The 20,434-nt window shown below is 47.1% G+C and overlaps 1 protein-coding gene across 7 annotated transcripts in view; it reads left to right on the top strand.

The window, feature by feature from the left end:
* Nucleotides 1-20,434, top strand: part of AOPEP (aminopeptidase O (putative)) — a 337,581-nt gene that overhangs the window by 191,881 nt on the left and 125,266 nt on the right. For 4 of the 7 annotated variants that reach the window (XR_004914923.2, XR_004914927.2, XM_036084759.2 and 1 more), the window contains one exon: nucleotides 1,555-1,661. Coding sequence is in view for 5 of the 7 variants with exons in the window: in XM_036084759.2 (XP_035940652.1) it covers nucleotides 1,555-1,661 (107 nt within the window). In the remaining 2 variants the exon portion in view is untranslated. Of the gene's footprint in view, nucleotides 1-1,551; nucleotides 1,662-12,910; nucleotides 13,990-20,434 lie in introns of those variants that run through there. The other 3 variants (XM_078061964.1, XM_078061965.1, XM_036084766.2) reach the window with 2 other exon arrangements.

A 20,434-nucleotide genomic window follows, 5' to 3' on the forward strand; every position in this document is an offset into this window, starting at 1 on the left:
GAGGAGACAGAGGGGCATTCCACTTGGAGTGGTGTTCCGCAGGGAGAAGGGAATTCAGTTAGTTGCAAGATTGCATCATGTAACTTGTCATCAACCTGGATAAAGTCTAACCTCCTTCACAGGTGTCTTAGCTCAGGCTGCCATAACACAATACCACAGCCCGGGGGGCTTAAACAATACTTGTTTTCTCATAGTTCTGAAGGCTGGAAGTCCAAGATCAAGGTGCTGACAGGCTTGGAATCCGGTGACACCTTTCTTCCCTGGCTTGGTGGCGGCCACCTCCTCTCTGTGTTCTCCCGTGGCTTTTCCTCTGTGCACATGTAGAGAGAGAGCCCTGGTGTCTCTCCCTTTTCTTGTTAAGGACACCCGGCCTATTGGACCAGGGCCCACCCCTGATCTCATCAATCTTAATTGCCACCTTAAAGGTCCCATCTCCAAATACAGTCACATTGGGGGTTAGGGCTTCAACATGAATTTTCCACTCATGATTCGGTCCTTAGCAAGAGGGCACACAGAACCTGTGGCTCATCTGGCCTTTGCTGGCTACTTGGTACCTCTGTCTCTTCCCAGGTAATAGCATGCTCCCCGCCCGACTACATCCCTCACCGTTCTCTAAACACATCATCACGCTCTTTCCAGGCCCCTTGAACCTTACACATGCTTTCCCTCTTCCTGAAATTCCTCCTCCCTGGGCTGACTCCTGCTTTCTCTGGGGACCAGTGTGGGCCCCACCACCTCCTCAGGGACTCACCTGGATGGCCAGAGGGCATCTAGGTTCTTCCTTAACCTCTACCATCACTGCACTCTGATGGCTAGTGTTCTTATAGGCTGTGTCCATAGTGTACCCAGGGTCTGGCAGAGACTCAGTAAATACCTGTTGAATCCACTCTTAAGGATCTTTCATTTCCAGAAGTGCCTGTTGGTACTGACATTTCCCTCCCAGGCCGATGTTCTGCTGCCCTCCCTTACAGAGACTTGAGTTGTGGGGCTTTGTGAGCCCAGTGGCAGTAGCCCGTTCTCACCAGCAGGGCAGGGTGTGATGGCGTCCCCCTTCCCCAGAGTGAATCCAGGCAGTACACTCTTTCTGCTTATATGCAAACAGAATCATCTGGGCTGCATTAGCAGGCTCCACTGTAAACAGCCCTTAACCAAACTGAGGACTGGGAAAAGTAGGAGGTAAATGGAGGGGACCTTCCCCCCGCCCCGGTGCCGAAAGACAAAGCAGGAAAGGGCTGGATGGAATCCGAGTGGAAACAGCCCTCTAGGGAAGCTTGCTCTTTCTGGGCCCCAGGGTGTGTGAGGGGTGGGTTCCAGACAGCCAGGCCCAGCTCCATCACCAGCAGGAGAGTGAGCAGCTGGGTCTTCGTGTGAGGACCTACCAGACCCCTTTGGCCCTCTGGCTTTTCTGATGGGGTGCCAGGCACCGCGGGGAGGCCATCCGTGCAGTCACCCTGAAACTGAGCAAGCTGCCCTGTCGGGCGGCTGTGACCCCGCGTGAGGACAACAGTGACTGTGTTTTGTGCACATGTGTTTGTGTGTCTGTGGCCCAAGCAGCTGGCCCCCCACGAGGCCCAGGAGCAGCAGGAGCTGAAGGCTTGTCTGCGCTGGTGTCGCCTCCAGGACGAGGTGCGGAACTCCCCCGAGGAGATGCAGGTGTTGAGGTAAAGTGCCCTGAGATCTCTTTCCCTCCTCATCCTCTGCCTCCCCCTCCTTTCCTTCAAGGCGCATCCTGGCCATCTATTAAATCTGCTGTGTTTCCTTTTTAAATCAAATTGGGTTAGGTCACTCATCCTCTCAGGAATGTGATTGTTATGTTTGAAGTCTTTCAGGGCTTGGGCTTAGATTTGCCTTCTGACGTTTTCCTGGTGTCTCTGTTCAGGAAAAAACGAACACAAGGCCATTTCCAGGACCAAATTCTTTGTTTGAAGTTCTAATAGTCACTTTGTGTGGTGGCTGAGGACTTGGACAAGGTGGGGGTTTGGTAGCTTGACAGACAGTAACCCTTTAAAGCCAAAATTAAAAAAATAATAGCAACAAACTTTCAGGAAAATATTGCTTCCTAAGTGTGGAGCAGGAACAGATGTCAGTGTCAGTGGGCCTTTTGTCTGGGGTCCTCCCAGCAGGAGGCCACGCCTGTGCCTGGGGGAGATTCTACTCCGAGCTCCTGCAGGGTGGTGTCCACGTGTGTCTTGCAGCGCTTACTTGTAGGATTACTTCTTGCCATTTTTCCATTTTTGCCCCTCTCTGCTTTGCTCGTTTTCTTCATTTCTCTAAATAGTTGTTTATCGGCAAGCCCAAGCCTAGGCCCCAGGAATACTGCGATTGCTATGACCACAGAAACTTTCATCCTGCCCCCTCTCCACTACAGCCGTCAGACAGGTGGGAAGACAGCCATCCAGCGGTGGCCCCCCAGTTTGATGACAAGGCCAGTCGACCTTTGGGCAGAAGCCAGTCTGAACCGGTTTGGTTGTTTGTTTTTAAATACCCCCCCCCCCCAAAGGGAGGCTGGCTGGTGCTTTTGTGCAGCATGGCCGCCTGGGGTGTGGCCACTCTTCCCACGAAGAAGAAGAAGTCCCTCGCTCTCGCATACGAAACCTCTACGTCCGCTAACTCATGGGTTGTGTAGGAAATCCAGAGCGAGGAGCCCCGCATTCCCCACCCAGCACCGCTCTCTGCACCCCTCTGCCCTCAGCCAGTGGGATGGCTATACGACGGAGGTGGACAGGGTCCCCGCTCTCGCGGAGCTTCCATGTAGCGGGACGCTGTTGCCTTCACAGGGTTCCGGATGGTGAGAAGTGGCGTTAACGGAAGGTGTCTCTGAGGACTACAAAGGCCCTGAAGCAGGAAAGGGCTTGGCAGGCTGGTACTTGAGGAACAGAAAGGAGGGCGGTGTGGCCAGATGGGCAGAGGGAGGCAGGCAGGAGTCTGGCCAGCGAGCCTTAGGCCGAAGTGCAATGGAAGGTGCCCCAAGGCTTGTAGCAGGGAAGGATCCTGATCTGTCTTGTGTTTTCAGGGCTGCTCGGGCTGGGGGATGGACTGCAGGCCGCTGAGGGATGGGAAGGGGAGGGTTAGAACCTTGCAGTCGTCCATATGCAAGAGGTCCTGGTGGCGGCTGTGGCAGACCCATCTGAGACATGTCCAGGTGGTGGGGCTGGCAGGTCTTTGGTCATCGAGTATGGAGAAGAGGGAGATAAGAGTGTCCAGAATAATTCCAGGCTTTTGACTTGAGCCGCTGGGTAGATGGTGAGGCCATTTGGTGAGACAGCAAGACATCGGAAGGAAAAGTAAAAATCCCAGTCTTGTATATGTTAAGTTTGGGATGCCAGACAGATACTCGATATCGAGAACTTAGTGGGGTCTACAAGTCAGCAGCTCACTGGAAAGATTGGAACATTCAGTCTATAAATACTTACCCACAAGTCTGAGCACACTGAAATCACCAGGGAGAGAGGAAAGTGAGGGAAGAGGTCAGAGGAAGGTGGGGGGCCAGCAGAGGACCTTGGGAAGTCGGCATGGCGAGGGGGTGGGGCGTCATAATGAGCATTAGTTGATGAAATGTGCTCCCAGTTCATAAGCAGGCCAGCCTCACAACGGGGAAGTCAGTACGCATGTGAGGAGAGCCTTCTCTCTGGACTCGGAGCTGTGATCAACCCAGCCTCTGATGGCCAAGAGCTTTTCCTGTGTATGTAGAGCTGGGAGAAGAAATACACTATTTTTAGAACCTTGTGCTGGAAAGCTTATTATGGCATTTGTTTTTCTTTTTCTTAATATTCAGAAATTATGTTTGCCTAAATTTAGGCTAACCATGAAATGACTGCATTCGAAAGATTTGTTGCCCATCAGTATGGAATCTATTGTTATCAGATGCGCTTACAATGAAGAGGAAATGTTTCTGAACCTGCCCTGAATTATATAGTCAAGGTTTAGTTTACTCCCATCCTTTAGAATTCTCCCTTAAATGGGCACAGAGAGCCTAGAAATTACTGAAAGTGAAAGAAAAAAAAAATCAGAGTTATAAAAATTTGTTCTCAGATTTTATTTTGGTTTAATATGCAAATAAGACCTTGGGAAAGAAGTCGCTTAAAACAAGACAGTAATCAAAGATGCTCTTTTTCTCCCCCTCCCTTTCAAGATAGCCCATGGCCTTGAAATGATGGACCAAGAACAATTTAGAAGTCTTGGTTTGTGTCTTGATATGTTCCGCGTTCCTCGGTGGTGCAGACGAAATGGAAGCTTCTCTCACTCATCTTTGCAGCCGCTTTCAACATGGTTGACCATTCCCTCCTTCTAAAAACACTTTCTTCTCTTGGCTTCTGTGTCACACGCTCCTGGATTTCCTTGTGCTCTGCTGCCAGTCCCCACCCCTCCTGCTGGCTATTCAGCATCTTCACTTAGATGACTCACGGCTCAGAAAGAGGTATTAAGGGGTCCAGCAGCATACAGCTGATACAGAGCAGAACAGAGATTGGAATCCAGGGATGGAAACGACCTTCTTTTCCCTATACACTTTCTCTCTGTCTTTAAGGAACCCCATAAGCATTTAGTTGCATTAAAACCAAACCAAACCAAACTAAACCAAACCAAAAAACCACTGCAGGTATCTTGAAGGATATGAAGGTCAGGGTTAAAAAAAAAAGTATCCTTGGACCAAGTATCTTTGTCTTCTTACACATGAGTGAATGTGTCTGATTATTTCGGTGGCTATCAGGAAAAAAACTCAACATTGTGTTGATTATAGATATTGGAGTATTAACAAAGTGAGAAGAGAAAAACTAAAATTGCGTTTGGTTCTGGCTTGCTAATTTTAGTCATTTACAAGAACCGTTTTCCAGTCGTGTCTTCCATACATCCAGTGTTGAACATGGCTCTCATCAGATGTGTCCTGGATTGACTTGGTTGTGAGATTCATTTGGTTACAACGGTTCCTGTGTTTTCCTTCTCAGCCTTCCTTGGCTGGGAAGCCTGTAATTTGGCTGCAGGCTCTTGAGGCATGGCGATTTGCTCAAAAGGTTAGGGGTCACATTACTAACTCCACGCCTTTTCTCATTTGTTAATTATTAAAGATGCTTTTCCCATAGACCAGACCCCAGTGGCTCTCCTCAGACTCTCCCTCACCTGTCCACCGACTCGGCACAACTGTGCACCAGACGAAGCTGATCTTACTGCTGTCCTACTCTGCCTGGCCGCCACCACTCCGCTCTCCTGTTGTTTCCACCCCCACCCCACCCTTGACCTTGCAGCAGTCGTGACTCTTGCCAAGGAAGATGCGAAGGGCCTTCTGCAAGGCTCCGGTGCCTCTGGTCCCTGGAGCACTGCTGGATTCCTGCGTTCTCTCTCTAAAGTGCTTTACTCAGTGTTAGTTAGCTTTCCTCTGACAGGCCTACAGGATGGAAGAGCTACGGTGGTGAGGTCAGAAGAAATCTCTGTTGGTTTTTATTGTTTGTGATTTATTATCACTTCTCCTCTTTTCTGGATTCATTGTTAAAGTCAAGCTCGTGCTGAGAAAAACGTGAAAATATATCATGTTGAGGAGGCGCTGACAGGCACAGAATCTGATGTGGCTCTTTCTCCTAGCTGCTGCCTCCACAAATGGTAGAATTCCGGAGAAACGCAGATATCTTCTCCTACCTTCCTCATAAATGCCTCATTCCCTGGTCACAAAGACAGCCCATACTAATAGTGGAGAAGCCCCAAGTATGCAACCCTCCTTAGCCACAAGGAGATGTGCATGCCACAGGCTCTATGGGTCTGCACGATTCCTAACACTGTGTGTTCCACTTAAAACAATAAGCCTTTTAGGGGTGGCTCGGATGGCTTGTTTAAAGCTCTGCTGAGGGGCACCTGAGTGGCTCAGTAGGTTAAGCGTTGAAGGCAGACACTTAACCTTCAGCTCAGGTCATGATCCCAGGGCCCAGGGATCGAGCCCCATGTCAGGCTCCCTGCTCGGTGGGGAACCTGCTTCTCTCTCTCCGTGCTCCCCCCACCCCCCTGCTCTCTCAAATAAATAAATAAAATCTAAAAAAAATTAAACAAGACTTTTGAAATTAGTCTACGTGTGCACCTCTAGTATGCATGAAGCTTTCACCTCTGAAGTTTTTCTCAAAATTTTTATTTCTGATCCTTGAAGAACACAGCGGTCTTTTCCCACCCACATGTGGGAACTCATCCACTCGCAGCCACCCAAACCTGCCTCATGGAAAAGTGCCCCTCCTTTGAGAGTCCTTTGTCTCTGCCACACACCCACCTCCACCCAGAGGCTCAGCCTCCGCTGCTCCTCCATGCTGGGGCCTGAGACTCCCGGCGTGCCTGCTTCGGGCTCCAGCAGCCCCACAGGCTGGGAACAAATCCTTTCCCTCTCTCCTGGGCAGCTCCCTTCCCCGTGGCCTTCAGTATCTAGTCCAGACCTTCCCCCCTTCCCCGCTCTCCCTTCCTTCTCTTGCCTCCTGTCCCCCAGGGAAAACCGATGCCATCAGCCGTGTTCTTCCTTCAGTTCTATCAATGCATCAACATCCACATCTCTCTGATCTCTCAGAGGCCCGAGAGCCAACCTGTCAGTCTCAGTACAACTAAAGACACATTTCTAGTTCCAGGGGTGGCAGCGAAAATGTGTGTGCATTGACATAAATCTAGAACTTATGTATATCTAAGTGAGGTTTTCTGCCCATGAGGAAGAAGGGAAGGGAGGATCCCTTTATGAAGGGAGAATGAAGTTCCCATCACTTGGGACTGTGAGCCAGGGTCATGAATCTAGGGAAACTATTTTTTTCCTGAGGTCATTTTGCCCTTCTGATCACCAGATTCTGTAAACATATTCTAGTCTTTATATATATATATATATATATATATATATTTTAAAGATTTTATTTATTTGAGAGAGACACAGCGAGAGAGGGAACACAAGCAAGGGGAGTGGGAGAGGGAGAAGCAGGCCTCCCGCGGAGCAGGGAGCCCGATGCGGAGCTCGATCCCAGGACGCTGGGATCATGACCTGAGCCGAAGGCAGACGCCTAACGACTGAGCCACCCAGGCGCCCCCAGTCTTTATATTATTGGAACTCCTCTGCTTTGTTTGGTACTATTGACAAGTCTTCATTCTGGGAATCTCTGTCACCTGGCTTTCCTGGCAGCCCCTCTGCCTCTCTTTTTTCTGCCTCTCCGGTGCCCCTCTGCTGTTCCTCCTCCATCTTCTTCAGGCTCTTCTCTTCGCCTGCCTCTTCAGAGCTGGTGTTCCCTTGGGGACTCCGCTCTTTGCCGCACATCCTCCTGGAGTGGTCTCATCTACACCCCCTGTCATGGGTAGGATTCCCCAAAAGCAGACCCTGAGACAAGATTCATGTGTAAGAGATTTATGAGGAAGTATGCCCAGGACAGGAAGTAGAAGCAAGGAGAAGGGGAGGAGGCCAAGCCAGGGTGCTATGATATCAAGTCAAGTCCCATAGGATGGCCCTGGAAGGTGGTGTGGGTCAGTCTCAGAGTTGTCCCCGCAGGGGTACGGCCCAGACTGTGGACACACCCCTGCACGTGTCCCCATTGCTTTGACAGATGTATGTTCCCAGGTACTTCCGACTCTTGTGTTTGCAGGCAAAACAGGCTCGGGCCACCCGAGAGCCACATCTGACCAAGAGTCATGGAGAGCATGCCGGGAGTTGATGTGCACACAGATGATAAAAGGGCCCCACGGATTGTGAGTGGGGCATGGGCACCGCTGGCCATACCTCCTCTCTTTGCTGGAGGCTCCCACATCTACAGGCTGGCTCCGCTCTCCCTCAAAGATCAGAGGCAACTGCTTAGCTACCCATTTGACATCCTGTCTTCCTGGTGGCCCTACAGGCCTCTCACTGGTAACCCCACTCCCTGGGCCCCATCTGCTCGTCTCCTATGGCAGTGAGCTCATCCGTGGTGGCTCACGTTCCCACGCTTATCCCAGGCCAAAAGTGGGGGCCTTCCAATTCCTCCTCCTCTCCACTCCTTGCCCTGGGAGGGTTTCAGCCGGCACTATGAACTTTCCTCGTAAGTATTCTCAGCTGGGTCCTTCTCCATTCCTGGTACTGCTGTCTCCCTGGATTTGAGTCCCATTAATAACTCGCTGGTACCAATCCAACAGCCTCCGACTTGATCTTTCTGTCTCATCAAATCCACCTTCCTCGTCGCCGCTGGGGAGCTCTCCTTGAAACACCTTCTGATTCTGCCACCTCCTTGCTTAAAACTCTCCCAAAGCTTCCCTTCGCCTCCGGGAAGAAGTTCAGGGTCCTTAACATAGGCACAGCGCCGCACACCAGCTGTCCTGCCTGTTGGGACAGTCTCTTCTCTTCCCATCCTTTGCTTCACCCTCTAGCCGCCTCACTCGGTTCATACCCAACCCTACGGCATCAGTTTGCCGGGGCTGCCATAACAGACTACCACAGACCAGTATGTGCAAATGGACTTCCCCCGCTCCTGGAGGCTGAAAGTCCAAGAGCGAGGTGTCAACAGGTTTGGCTTCTTCTGCAGTGTCTCTCCTTGGCTTGCAGGTAGCCCCTTCTCGCTGAGTCCTCGCACAGTCCCTCCTCTGCGTGTCTGCACTCCTGGTGTCTCTTTGTATGCCCGAACCGCCTCGTCTGGTAAAGGGAACCGACCAAATGCCTCATTTTAACTGACCTAGCTCTTTAAAGGCCCTGTCTCTAAATGGAGTCACCTTCTGAGGTACTGAGGGTTAGGGCTTCAACATAAAAATTTTGGAGAAATAGAATGCAGCCCATGACATCTACTGTCTACCTGTTCTTTCTTACCTCCTTGCCTTGTCTTCATGTTGTCTCTATTAGAATAGCCTCCCCTTGTCACACGACTCCAGATCATCACGATTCAGCACAGATATCACTGTGTTCCAGAAGTCTCAGGCTCTCCCCTGACAAGATAAGTGCATGACCCTCCTCTGTACCCCCAAATGCTCTGGTTGTATCTCTATCCCTGATCTTACTATGGTAATTATATTTAGAATGAGCCACGTTATATTGCCAATATTTGACCATTTTTAACCCATAGAAACAGCAGTTTCACATGGTCTAACCTAATGCATCTTTCTTCTGGGTCATAAGCCTTTTGAACCTAGGGACTGTGTCTTTTTTTTTTACCTCTGTATACCACAGGGTTGGGCACTGAACGGGTACTTGATAAATGTTGAAGAAACGAATGTCATAGAGGACACAGTCTCTGTTCCTGAGGTTCTTTCTATCTTATTTACATAGAGTTGAAATACTGGTCTCAACACAGTAGATAGAAAAACCCTAGGCTGCATCCTCAGAGTTCTAAGGCCTGAGAGGTTACTATTGGTAGGCTTGGCTAGAAAGGGCCGCTGGGAAGGTGTGAGGTTTGAGCTGGGATGGTTAAGAAGGGCTAGCATTGAGACTGGGAAAGGCTGGAAGGAAGGGAATTCAAGGAGCAAAGCCTGGCAGGCATAAACAGTAGATTAATTGTGGAAATGGGCATTAGGTGAGAATGAGCTTCCTGGGGAGGATAGCCATCAGGACCTGTGAGACCGAAGGGGGCCAGGGAAGGACAGGCTAAGTAATGGAGTTCCTTAGAGGTCAGTTTCAAGAGTTTGCATGTGACCATCCAGGCACTGGGGAGCTATTTTCTGTTCCAGGAATGACATAATGAAAATGGGAGTTCTGGGAAGATTACCCAGCCTATGAGATCACACTTGATCAGAGAGACAGAGTCTATCTAGAAGCCAGATGGAATTGGGTGGCCATTTCAGGAACCCACAGCTGGGTTTAGAAGAGTTTGAGATGCTCTTCCTGATTGGCCTGAGGCTCTAAGTTGCTCATTTGGCGCTATTCAAAACTGGTTGAAGTGTCAATACAGCTTCAAAGAAGGCTTCTAATAATATGATGTAAAGCTTTCTCTGATCGCAGATAAGGATTGACCCAGTAAAGGAAGTGGTTGAATATGTGGGCTTTGTGAAGTTTGTTATGACTTTAACAGAGTGAAGGGCAACAGTCCCAGTTCCTGCTTGGCCAAAGCCTGGTCTGTCCTGCCTCATTTTAGAGAAAAACCGTCTGAGAATGCAGGCCTGGGCTCTCTCCAGAGCTTGTTGGTCTTCAGGTCTCAAGCCAGGAGAGTAGTCTAGGGTTTAGAGAGTAAGCTTGGAAGCCAGAGTGGCTGGATTTGAGTCCCATCCTGACTCCTCAACTTGCTGTGTGACCTTTAGAGAGTTACACAAGCACAGTGAGCTTTGGTCTCCTCATTATAACATGGGAATATAAACACAATAGTTTCTACTTTAAAGGTGAGTGGGGGGGGGGGTTCTGTGATGAATACATATAAATCAGTTAGAATACATGTATTGGGTTGAATCACAGAGAATTGACATTTTGGTGGATCTAAAATGGCTCAGTATTGTCAATTTCCAATGGTTCATCCTATAGTAAATACTCAACACGTGTTAGGGGCTGTCATCTAGACCCTCTGACACCCGGTCAATGTTTGCCCAACAGGTGACAGAGGGCACAAGGACGCAGCCCCCGCAGCTAGCCCCACTCTCTCTTCTGGTTTATTCTGGTTTCTATCTCTTCTTTCACTGCTGCCACCCTCCCCTGGTGACCACACAGGCAACCTGCTCCCATCTCTTTACCCACCAGAGCCTGGAAACACCTACCTTTCCTCTTGACAAACTTGCAATTGGCTAGAATGCTCAAAAAGTTAATTGTATTAAGAAGTTAAGAGGATGTTTAAAAAGGGAGGGGTTGGGGGAAACAAGAATGCCTGGTTACAAATGAAAAGATGGGATTAAAAGCAAAAACAAACCAAAAAAAAGTTTGAACATTAAACAAAGATGCTCAACCTAATAGCTTGAGGTAAGAATTAACTTGGCAATGCTTCTGAGACAAATGGAATCTTCATACCTTCCTGGAACCTACTTGTGGTCTAATCTCTACATTAGGGCCGGGCTGGTGTCCCCTCTGGCTCCACTCAGTACAATTTCCCCAACATTCTGTGCAGAATCTGACCACAGCCCTAAGAAGAAAGCAATTCTTGCCTCTATGGCTTTGAGAGTTCTTACCTGGGTTCCAACCACTGACACTGGCCTGTGGAGTTCCTGAGGTCTCTCCGTGCGTATCCAGCGATTCTTACACTCCATTCTCCATCTTTCAGGCCCGGGGACCATTTCACCCCCATTTTTTCTGTCTAATTCTCTTTTTTGGAACCACACTCACTAGCAAGCTAGCTGTGTAGACAGCGTCCACCCTTCCGTGACAGGACGGGGCTGTACCTGCGCCAGCATTTTCTGAAAAACTGGAAGGCTCTGAGCTAGCCAGAAACAGACTCTGCGCTTTCCTGTTCTGAAGGCCAGCTCTGTCCCCCCGAACTGCCCACTCAGTTCCTGTTTCCTGTTGGAGGGACTCCCTCAGTTCTCACTTCTTTTACCCAACAAAGATGACAGACATGTCCTGAATATTTGAACTCAAATAACACTCCCTGTTCATTTTTCTAGACCATTCCCTGGTTACTCATCACTCAGGTATTTCTAAGGGAGGGATGGAATTCTCCTTGATAGGCCCCTAATTACATATTTACTGTACGCGGTGTTTCATTTTTGCAATTACATTTGGTAGGGTTTTTTAAATCTAGAAAAACATGAAGAAATAAAACAGTTCATAATCACTGCTTAGTTAAAAGTACATAACAGGAAAACCCAAACAGTCTTCACCCTAAGATAATCACGGCTAGCGTTTCCTTGTGAATTCTTCTGAAAATAAATTTTGTAAGTATATATGCATACTTCTGTCTTGCCCTGTGTGGCACTGATTCATTATAACCCTATTTGCCTGTGAAATGTTTTCCTTAAAAAATAATTCATATACATAAACCGATCTGTAATAATTCACTCTTATTTTGCCCATCCTCTGAGGACGTTTCATTCACTCAGCCAGTCCTAGCATGATATACATTACATTCTTGGCTAATGAGTGTTAGTTTCCCATTCAGAAAAACTCTCGTCCTCCCTGTACCCTTCCCCCTGACACTGCCATTTCGTTTGTGTTTTGGCCAATAGTTTTGACCCAGAATGGCTGAGAAAAAAACAATGCAGCTATTTGCATGCACCTGCTGCAAAGACACAAAAGAAGAATCTTCTACTACACGTTTTAATGCAGTTTTATAGGGACACCTGGGTGGCTCAGTCGATTAAGCGTCTGCCTTCGGCTCAGGTCATGATCCCAGGGTCCTGGGATCAAGTCCCGCATCAGGCTCCTTGCTCAGCAGGGAGCCTGCTTCTCCCTCTGCCGCTCCCCCTGCTTGTGCTCTCTCTCTCTGACAAATAAATAAATAAAATCTTTTTAAAAATGCAGTTTTATAGGGGCTTCTTCCTCTTTCATGTCAATGGTTGAGGAGAGAAAAAACTAAAAAGAGGGATTATGTTTCTGCTCAAGATTGCGCTGGAGGTTCTGGCCAAGGTAGTTAGGCAAGAAAGTGAAATAGAAGGCATCCAGGTTGGAAAGGAAGAAGTAAAACTCTCTCTTTTTGCAGATAACATTATGTTATCTTAGGAAATCCTAAGAATCCTCCCTGCAAAAAACTGTTAGAACTAATCAACAAGTTCAGCAAGGTTACAGGATACAAGATCAATATGCAAAAGTCCATTGTGTTTCTATACCTAGCTATAAATAATCTGAAAATGAAATTAAGAAAACAAATTCATTTACAGTAACATAAAGAATAATTAAATACTTAGGAATAAATTTAACACAGAAGTGCAACACATATACTGGACACTACAAAACATTGTTGAAAGAAATTAAAGAAGAACCAAATAAATGGAAAAAGTCTTGTGGTCATGAGTTGGAAGACTTCAGATTGTTAAAATGGCAATACTCCATATACTGATCTATGGAACCAGTGTCAAAATTTCAGCTGCCTATTTTTTTTTGCAGACATGGACAAGCTGATCCTAAAGTTCATATGAAAATTCAAGGGACCCAGAATGAATAGCCAAAACGATCTTGAAGAATAATAGAGGTTGAGGACTCACACTTTTCAATTCCAATACTTACCACAGAGCTACAGTAATCAACATAGTGTGATACAGACATATAGACCAATGGAATAAAATTGGGAGTCTAGAAACAAACTCTTCTTTCTTTTATGGTCGGTTGGTTTTTGACGAGGGTGCCAAGACCATTCAATGAGAGAAAGAATAGTCTTTTCAACAGATGGCCATGGGACAACTGGATATCCACATGCAGAAGAATGAAGTTAGACCTTCTGCTTCATACCACAAACAAAAATTAACTGAACATGGATCAAAGACTTAAATGTAAGAGCGGAAACTATAAAACTATTAGAAAAAAAAATCATGGGTATAAGTCTTCATGGCCTTTGGATTAGGCACCAGTTTCTTAAAGTACAAGTGACCAAAGGGGGAAAACAATAAATTGGACTTCATCAAAATTAAAATCTTTTGTGTTTCAAAGGGCTCCATCAAGAAAGTGAAAAGACAACCCACAGAATGAGAGAAAATATTTGCAAATGAGGGGACTTGTATCCAGGATATATAAAGAACTCTTACAGTTCAACAATAAAAAGATAAATAACTCAATTGAAAGATGGGCAAAGGGAAAAAAATGGGCAAAGGATCTAAATAGACATTTCTCCAAAGAAGATACACAAATGGCCAATAAGCACATAAAAAGATACGTGACACTACTTACCATCAGGGAAATGCAAATCCAAACTTCAGTGAGGTATCACTTCATTCCTACTAGGATAGTATCCTGAAAAGTAAGAACAAGGGCTAGGAAGGTTTTGGAGAAATTAGAACCCTCCTACACTGTTGGTGGGAGTGAACTGGTGCAGCTCCTTTGGAAAGCAGTCTGACAGATCCTCAGAAGGTTACATGTATGGTTATCATTCAGCCCCGCAACTCTACTCCTAGGTATTTACCCAAGAGAAATGAAAACATAAGTTCACCCAAAAACATGTACACAAATGTTCATAGAAGCATTATTCTTAACAGCCAATGGTGGGAACAACCCTAATGTCCATCAGCAGATGAATGGATCAATAAAACGTGTTCTGTTCATACAATGGAGTATCATTCAGCCATAAAAGGGAATGAAGTACTGTTACGTGCTACAAAAATGGAGGCACCTTGAAAACATTAGGCTAAGTGAAAGAAGCCAGTCACAAAAGGCTACATGCTGTATGATTCCATTTATCTGAAATATTCAGAATAGGCAAAACCATAGAGACAAGAAGCAGATGAATGGTTGTCAGGGACTGGGGTGAAGCGAGAATGGAAAGTGACTGCCAGTGGGTGTGGCATCTTCTTTCTGGGGTGATGAAAATGTTCTGCAGTTAGGTGCTGGTGATGGTTACACAACCTTACGAATATACCGAAACCAGTGAATTGTACTTTTTTTTTTTAAATGGTGAGTTTTATGATATGTGAATTATATCTCAATTTTTTTAAAGAAAGAGGGATTGATGGAAATCATTGGGTATTTTGTAACATCTTATAACATCATCTCAGCCTTAGCAGGGTTCACTAGCAATGTCTGAAGGAGAGATGGCAGATGAAATTATGGCAGGAGGCAGCTGGTGTCCTCGGGGCACCAGAGGGGACCCAAGGAGCCATTTCTAGCGTTGGATGCCTAGAAGACATCTCCATAGTGTCTGTGGTATCACCACCCCACCTAGAAAGCATCCCTCAAGCATAAGTACATATGCATGAGTGTGTGTGTATGTGTGAATTTGTTTCCACTACATGCTCTACCTTCCATTTTTCTCTTAATAATATAATCCTAATTGTTGTTCTGTTCACAACACATGTAGGTTTTTTTGAATGTTCCGCAACTAACTATGTAACTACCTGTTAACCATTGGACATTTTGGCGATTTCTAGGTTTTTGCTTTTACAAACAATGCTGTGGTGAATGGTCTTACTGTTAATGCACAGCCTGTTAAATATAAGACCTAAGTCGTACACAGTTGCCCGCGAGACTGGGAAGAGAGCTATTCTCCCAACTACTTACCCTGTTTTATATCCTGGTATGTACTGGGCTGCAAACCCAGGCAAGGCTCCACCCCCTGTGGCTCCCAGTCCCCAGTGCTGTGCTATCCTCCACCCAGCAGGGAAAAGTCCTTCCTCAGCTCCCACAGACCATCTGCTCCGCTTTGAGTCATGAGACGAACCCTTCCACTATCTCGGCACACAGCACCACGCGTGCTGTTGGTGTTCAAAAAGTACTTCTAGCCTCCCCTTACAAAATGAAGCTGGTGCTTGTCTCATTTGCCTCTTTCCAGGATAGAGTCGTGGGTTTTGTTCGATGAAGTACAAGAAAGGTTTTCCCTTGCTACCTTTTCTCCTTTTGCCTCCCGTAATTTCCAGGTTCTCTGTATTCCTGTGTTCTGAATGTGTGTGGCCAACTGACAGCTCACGTTTCATTATTATCACCCTAGCCCTGCATAGGGTGCGGGGCTCCTTTTAACCTGGCTTATGAGGATTCCAGCTCAGGTTTAGCCCGTATGCACCTCTCTCTCCTTCGCCTTCTCCCCCAGACTACAACACTGGAAACAGGATAATGAAAGCCTCTTACTGCTTGAATCCTATATTCTTAGGTTAAATCTATCCCCAGATACATGCGGTTGGGTAAAGTTCAGTTAAGTTTCCTCTAATTCATTTAGGTATTGGTTGGTTGGTTGGTTGGTTTTAATCAGAATCACCCTTGATGCTGATTTGGCATGACCAAGGCTGCAGAGCCAACCTACTAACTCCACTGCAGGGATGAATACTGGTTTACATCTAAATGCTGCAGCTGAAATTATTCTGGGCCATTTTATCTCTGAAAATCATAGAATATTAGGGTCAGAAAGGACCTTAAAAGTGATTTCCCCTAACCTCCCATATCCCTGACAGACACCACCCAGCTTCTATGGAAGATTTCCAGGACCTGGTTCTCCCTGCTCTGGAAAGCAGCAGTTTCCCTGTTGAGTACACCCATCTTACAGTGGCCTTCCTCCGACTGGCCCTGAACCTGCCTCCCTGTAAGGCCCACCAGGTCATCTCATTTACTGCCAGAGTTGTACCGGATTTGCCTTGTTCTGTGCCAAACAAATCCACATATTTGAAGACCACGGTCTTTCCTTTCCTGGTCACTAGGTCACAAGTTTTGGAAATTTGTCATACATAATACAAGGTGGGGAGAACCCTTGCGTCCTTGGGCTTGGTCCGTTGTTGTTGTCTTCGTTGATAGTGGCCTTCTCCAAATGTGACACCTGAACTGAACACAGCACTCTGTTTGAGGTTCCGCTTGTAAAGAATGCAGTGGAACTGTTACTGCTTCTCTTGTCTGGCTGGGCCAGAAAAGAACGGACCAGCATGGGTCCAGTCGGATGCACTCACACATACACCATATTTCATTTTTAAACCAGTATGATAAACCTTCTCGTGGTGGTCTTACTACTCCAACCCCCTCGCATTTTTCTCTCCTTAGTAACATTCACTGAGTGCTTCCAATATGCCAAACACTGTTCTAACCACTCTACATACGTTATCTCATTTAGTCCTCAAAATGGCCCTATGAGATTGGTACTGGCCATCTTCCTTCCCATGTGGTAGATGAGGAGACTGATGTGTAGAGGTGTTAAGCATTGGGCCACGTTTCCACAGCTACTAAGTGGCAAGCCGGGAGGAAGTAGAGGAAAGTCTGGCTCCAGAGCCCAGTTGTGCCCCCTGCTCCCCATGCTGTCTGACCCCCTCCCCAGCAGTCCTTCCTGCTACCTTCTCACTGTTCCTGTTGAGCCCAGTGTGGTTATTATTTTTTTTTTTTTAAGATTTTATTTATTCATTTGAGACACAGAGATACTGAGAGAGGGAGGGAGAAAGCATGAGCAGGGAGAGAGGCAGAGGGAGAGAGAGAAGCAGGCTCCTCGCTGAGCCAGGACCCCGATGTGGGGCTCGATCCCAGCACCCTGGGATCATGACCTGAGCCGAAGGCAGACACTTAACCATCTGAGCCACCCAGGCGCCCCAGTGTGGTTATTATTTTGGAAGCCACATCAATCACCTCTTGCTGCATGTTGAGTTTACAGACAATTTAATATACTAAATCTTTTTCATAGGCCAAGGCTTAATTTTTAAAACCTCTGTCCTTCTTAACTATTGTCATATTAATTTTGGATCTTCATTTCAGCATATGCTTGCTGTTCTTGACTGTGGGTGCTGCCAGTCAACCAGCTAGACTCCCAGCTTGGACTGAAATGCAAATCTGTTACACGGGTACATCATCATTCCTTGGGCTCAGCCCTAAGTACTGCTCCCTCCTGGTTCTAGCAAGTAATTAATCAACAGCCTCGAGCTCTGAGTTCTGTTTTTTACCCGACAAGCCATGAAACAACCACCGTACACTCACCACTTCTACATCCATTCTGCCGGCTGTCCTCTAGAAGTCAGGATGCCTGATGCCCACAGTGAATTTCTGGAAGTGGCCCTCTAGATACTCTAACTCCTGTAGTTCATCATTTTCTGTTGTAAGCGCTCACGAGCTCTCTGTTCAATAACCCAGTCGCAAATTTTGCCTTCCTTCCTCTTAGCCCCTCTTCCTTAGCAAATCAGAAGAGCATTTGTCTGTCCCCACCAGTCCCTCCCCCATTGTCTCCATGATGATCCCCCCAGGGGTCTGTGATTGCCGGTGGAAGCTTTCAGAGCTGAGGCAGGTCGGGACTCTTGAAGGGAGTCCCCTTCCCCTGTCCCAGACGTCAGTTCCCACAGAACAATGCTCCTTCCACTGTGTACATCATTCTCCTTAGCGGGAAGGTTGGAGCGAAGTGGGAGTCAAGTAGTTCTGTTGGTTCTGTCACCTCTTACCAGTTGGTCTTTATGCTCTGAACTTCTAAAGCCCCTTTCATTGTCCTGGACATTCTCCATTAGCATCAGCTCATTCTGACTTTTTGCCTTTCCAGCAAGGATTTTACAGCTTCTGGGCTCTTGTATTGAGCTTTGCTTTTTGTTTTTGTTTTTGTTTTGTTTTCTTTCTCCAGCATTCCCCCCCCCCTCCATCTTTTGAACATTCCTCTGAAAATTCGCCTTCCGGAAACGTTCTGTGCAGTCAGAGTGGGGTCTGTGCCCTCCATTTTCTCCTTGTCTCCTTTGAAAACAGGTCCAGATTCTCTCTTGCTATGTTGAATGTGGTAATATGCAGCTCGGACCATTGTATTCATCTGTTCTTTGTTTTTTTTCTCTGGGATTTTGTTTCTTAGGTATTTCTGATTTATGGCCACTCAAAACCTGAGGACTGTTTTGGTTTTGTACTGATTCTTATTACCTCCTGCTTTTCTAAATTTCATCTTTCATGTCCCTACCCTGCTTATCAAAATTTGTGGACTCTGTTTGTGTTTTCTACAGTTCTGCTAACTACCGAATCTTTCCTTGTCACCTTTTTCGGCAGCTGACCTCTCCTTCTATAGGTTCCGACCACTGGCTCCTTTCACCATCAGGGGGACAGAATATACTGTCCTCGCTTTCCTTTGGCTCCTTGGAGGGAAGCCTCCTTCTGTCTCAAATCATCTTAGCAATTGCCTTTTTCAACACCAGAGCAATATCCTGCTGTGTCGGCTCCAGGATAATGGTCCCTGACGGGGAAGAACCTTCAGGTTGGATAACTGTTAAATCCATTGTGAAAAGCACACAGATAATCAAACTTGCCAAACAGTAGCTCTGACACGATACATCATTAGTTAAAGGTGTGCACAACTTTCTGTCCGCTTCTCTCTGCTAGTGTAGTCAGTGGGCAAGAATGCACATTTTATAGATGGGAACATTGTTGCAAAAACAAATGGAGGATCTAAGATTCCTGTACTTCAAATCATTCCGCCTTCCTTTTTTACCCAGAAATGTAAAAGTGGTGTAGACTGTGGGCTTGTGTGTCAGGAATCTGCCCAGCTCTAGCTCGCTGCAACTTTAGGCAACACCTGAAATCTGTTGTTTCTTTCTGTTTTCTGATGATTCCACAAGGAGCAGCTTGAAAGACCAACCTCTGAAGGGTTTACACTCAAAATTCGGTTTCGCAAAGGAAAAGGTGGAAGGGCTCATATATGTGCCATGTCTTCTTTAAAATACTTTTTATTTTGGAATGATTTTAGACTAACGAGCGGTTCCTAAAACCAGGTCCTGTGTACTCTTCGCCCAGCTTCGCCTTATGAGAACATGTAGGACTTCGCCTGTCAGAGGCAGGGTCGGCGGCATTCCCTGAAGTCCAGTCGGAATGCATGATGACCAGAAAGCAGCATTCATGCTGTGCTTACCAGATGCCAACAGGAACTCTGGCTAAGTGCTATTAGATGCTGCAGCAGCCTAATGAGGTGTCATGGTCACGATCACTGTCTGTCCCCTTTCCATAGATGAAGGATCGGGCTTCATGGGGTTGGGTGTCTCGAGTGGCACTTAAGTGGCAGAGTCAAGATTCACCCCGAACTCTTAACCAGTGTGCTTCCCCCCGTAGGTCTCACATGTGCACTTGGGGCTCAGCGAAGTACCATGAGACCGCTTTCTGCACTTCCTCCGTTATGGTGGGTGAGTGAGGTCCTGCTCCCCGCCCTTCACACCTTGTGATTTGGCTGTGACTGATAGACAGACAAGCAGGTTGAAATGCTGAAGGGATGTTGTCTCATCTCTTTCTGTCTCATGTCTGCGGTGCTTAGTCTCTGGCTCAGGCACCACAGCAGTAGTGAATTTATAGATGAAGATATCTCGTGGCTCTTGCTTCTATGGCCAAGGGGTATGAGATGCAGAATGCTGGCAGACGGCCCGTCTGGGCTGTGGCGGGGCAGTGGGTGTTCGGACCCAAGCGGACACACCTGGGCACATTTCAGAGGCATTTTCCCAAATCCCACCTTTGGTGATACTCCTGCAGAATCAGTCCTTTCTTCAGGAGGTTTGATTCTAAGTCAAATCACTGTGTATCAAATACCACTGCTATCTGACAGCTCTTTAAATGTCCATATTGCTTCTGAGCGCGGCGGAAAGCCAGGAGGCAGGAAGGGAAAGGTCATGCTAATCTTGGCTGTTACATTCGGTGCCAGGTACAACAGAAACCAAGGGCATTTAAGCTCAAACGACCTTGGTAACTTGATCTCTCACATTCCATGTATTCCAGCCAAGGAAATAAACACTGGTGTGTAATGTTCAAGAGATGCTTAACACTTCTACGTTTACAAGGTGCTTCCAAATTATCTGAGCCTCATCACACTCTCTGTATGTGAGGAAACTGAGCTTCGGGGAGGGTAAGCAACTTGTCTCAGTTTCTCCACTTATATTCGGCACAGCCACTGTGGGGGCCCGGATCTTGGGGAGGCCTCAGCATTCAGCAAGGACTCCGGTGTTCCGTGGACCCGGGTTCCAGCCTCAACTCTGCCACTAACTAGCTTTGTGGTCTTCTCCAGGCCTCACTTTCCGGTGC

The sequence above is a fragment of the Halichoerus grypus genome, chromosome 14 (genome assembly GCF_964656455.1).
Source record: "Halichoerus grypus chromosome 14, mHalGry1.hap1.1, whole genome shotgun sequence".
NCBI classification, from domain to species: Eukaryota; Metazoa; Chordata; class Mammalia; order Carnivora; family Phocidae; genus Halichoerus; species Halichoerus grypus.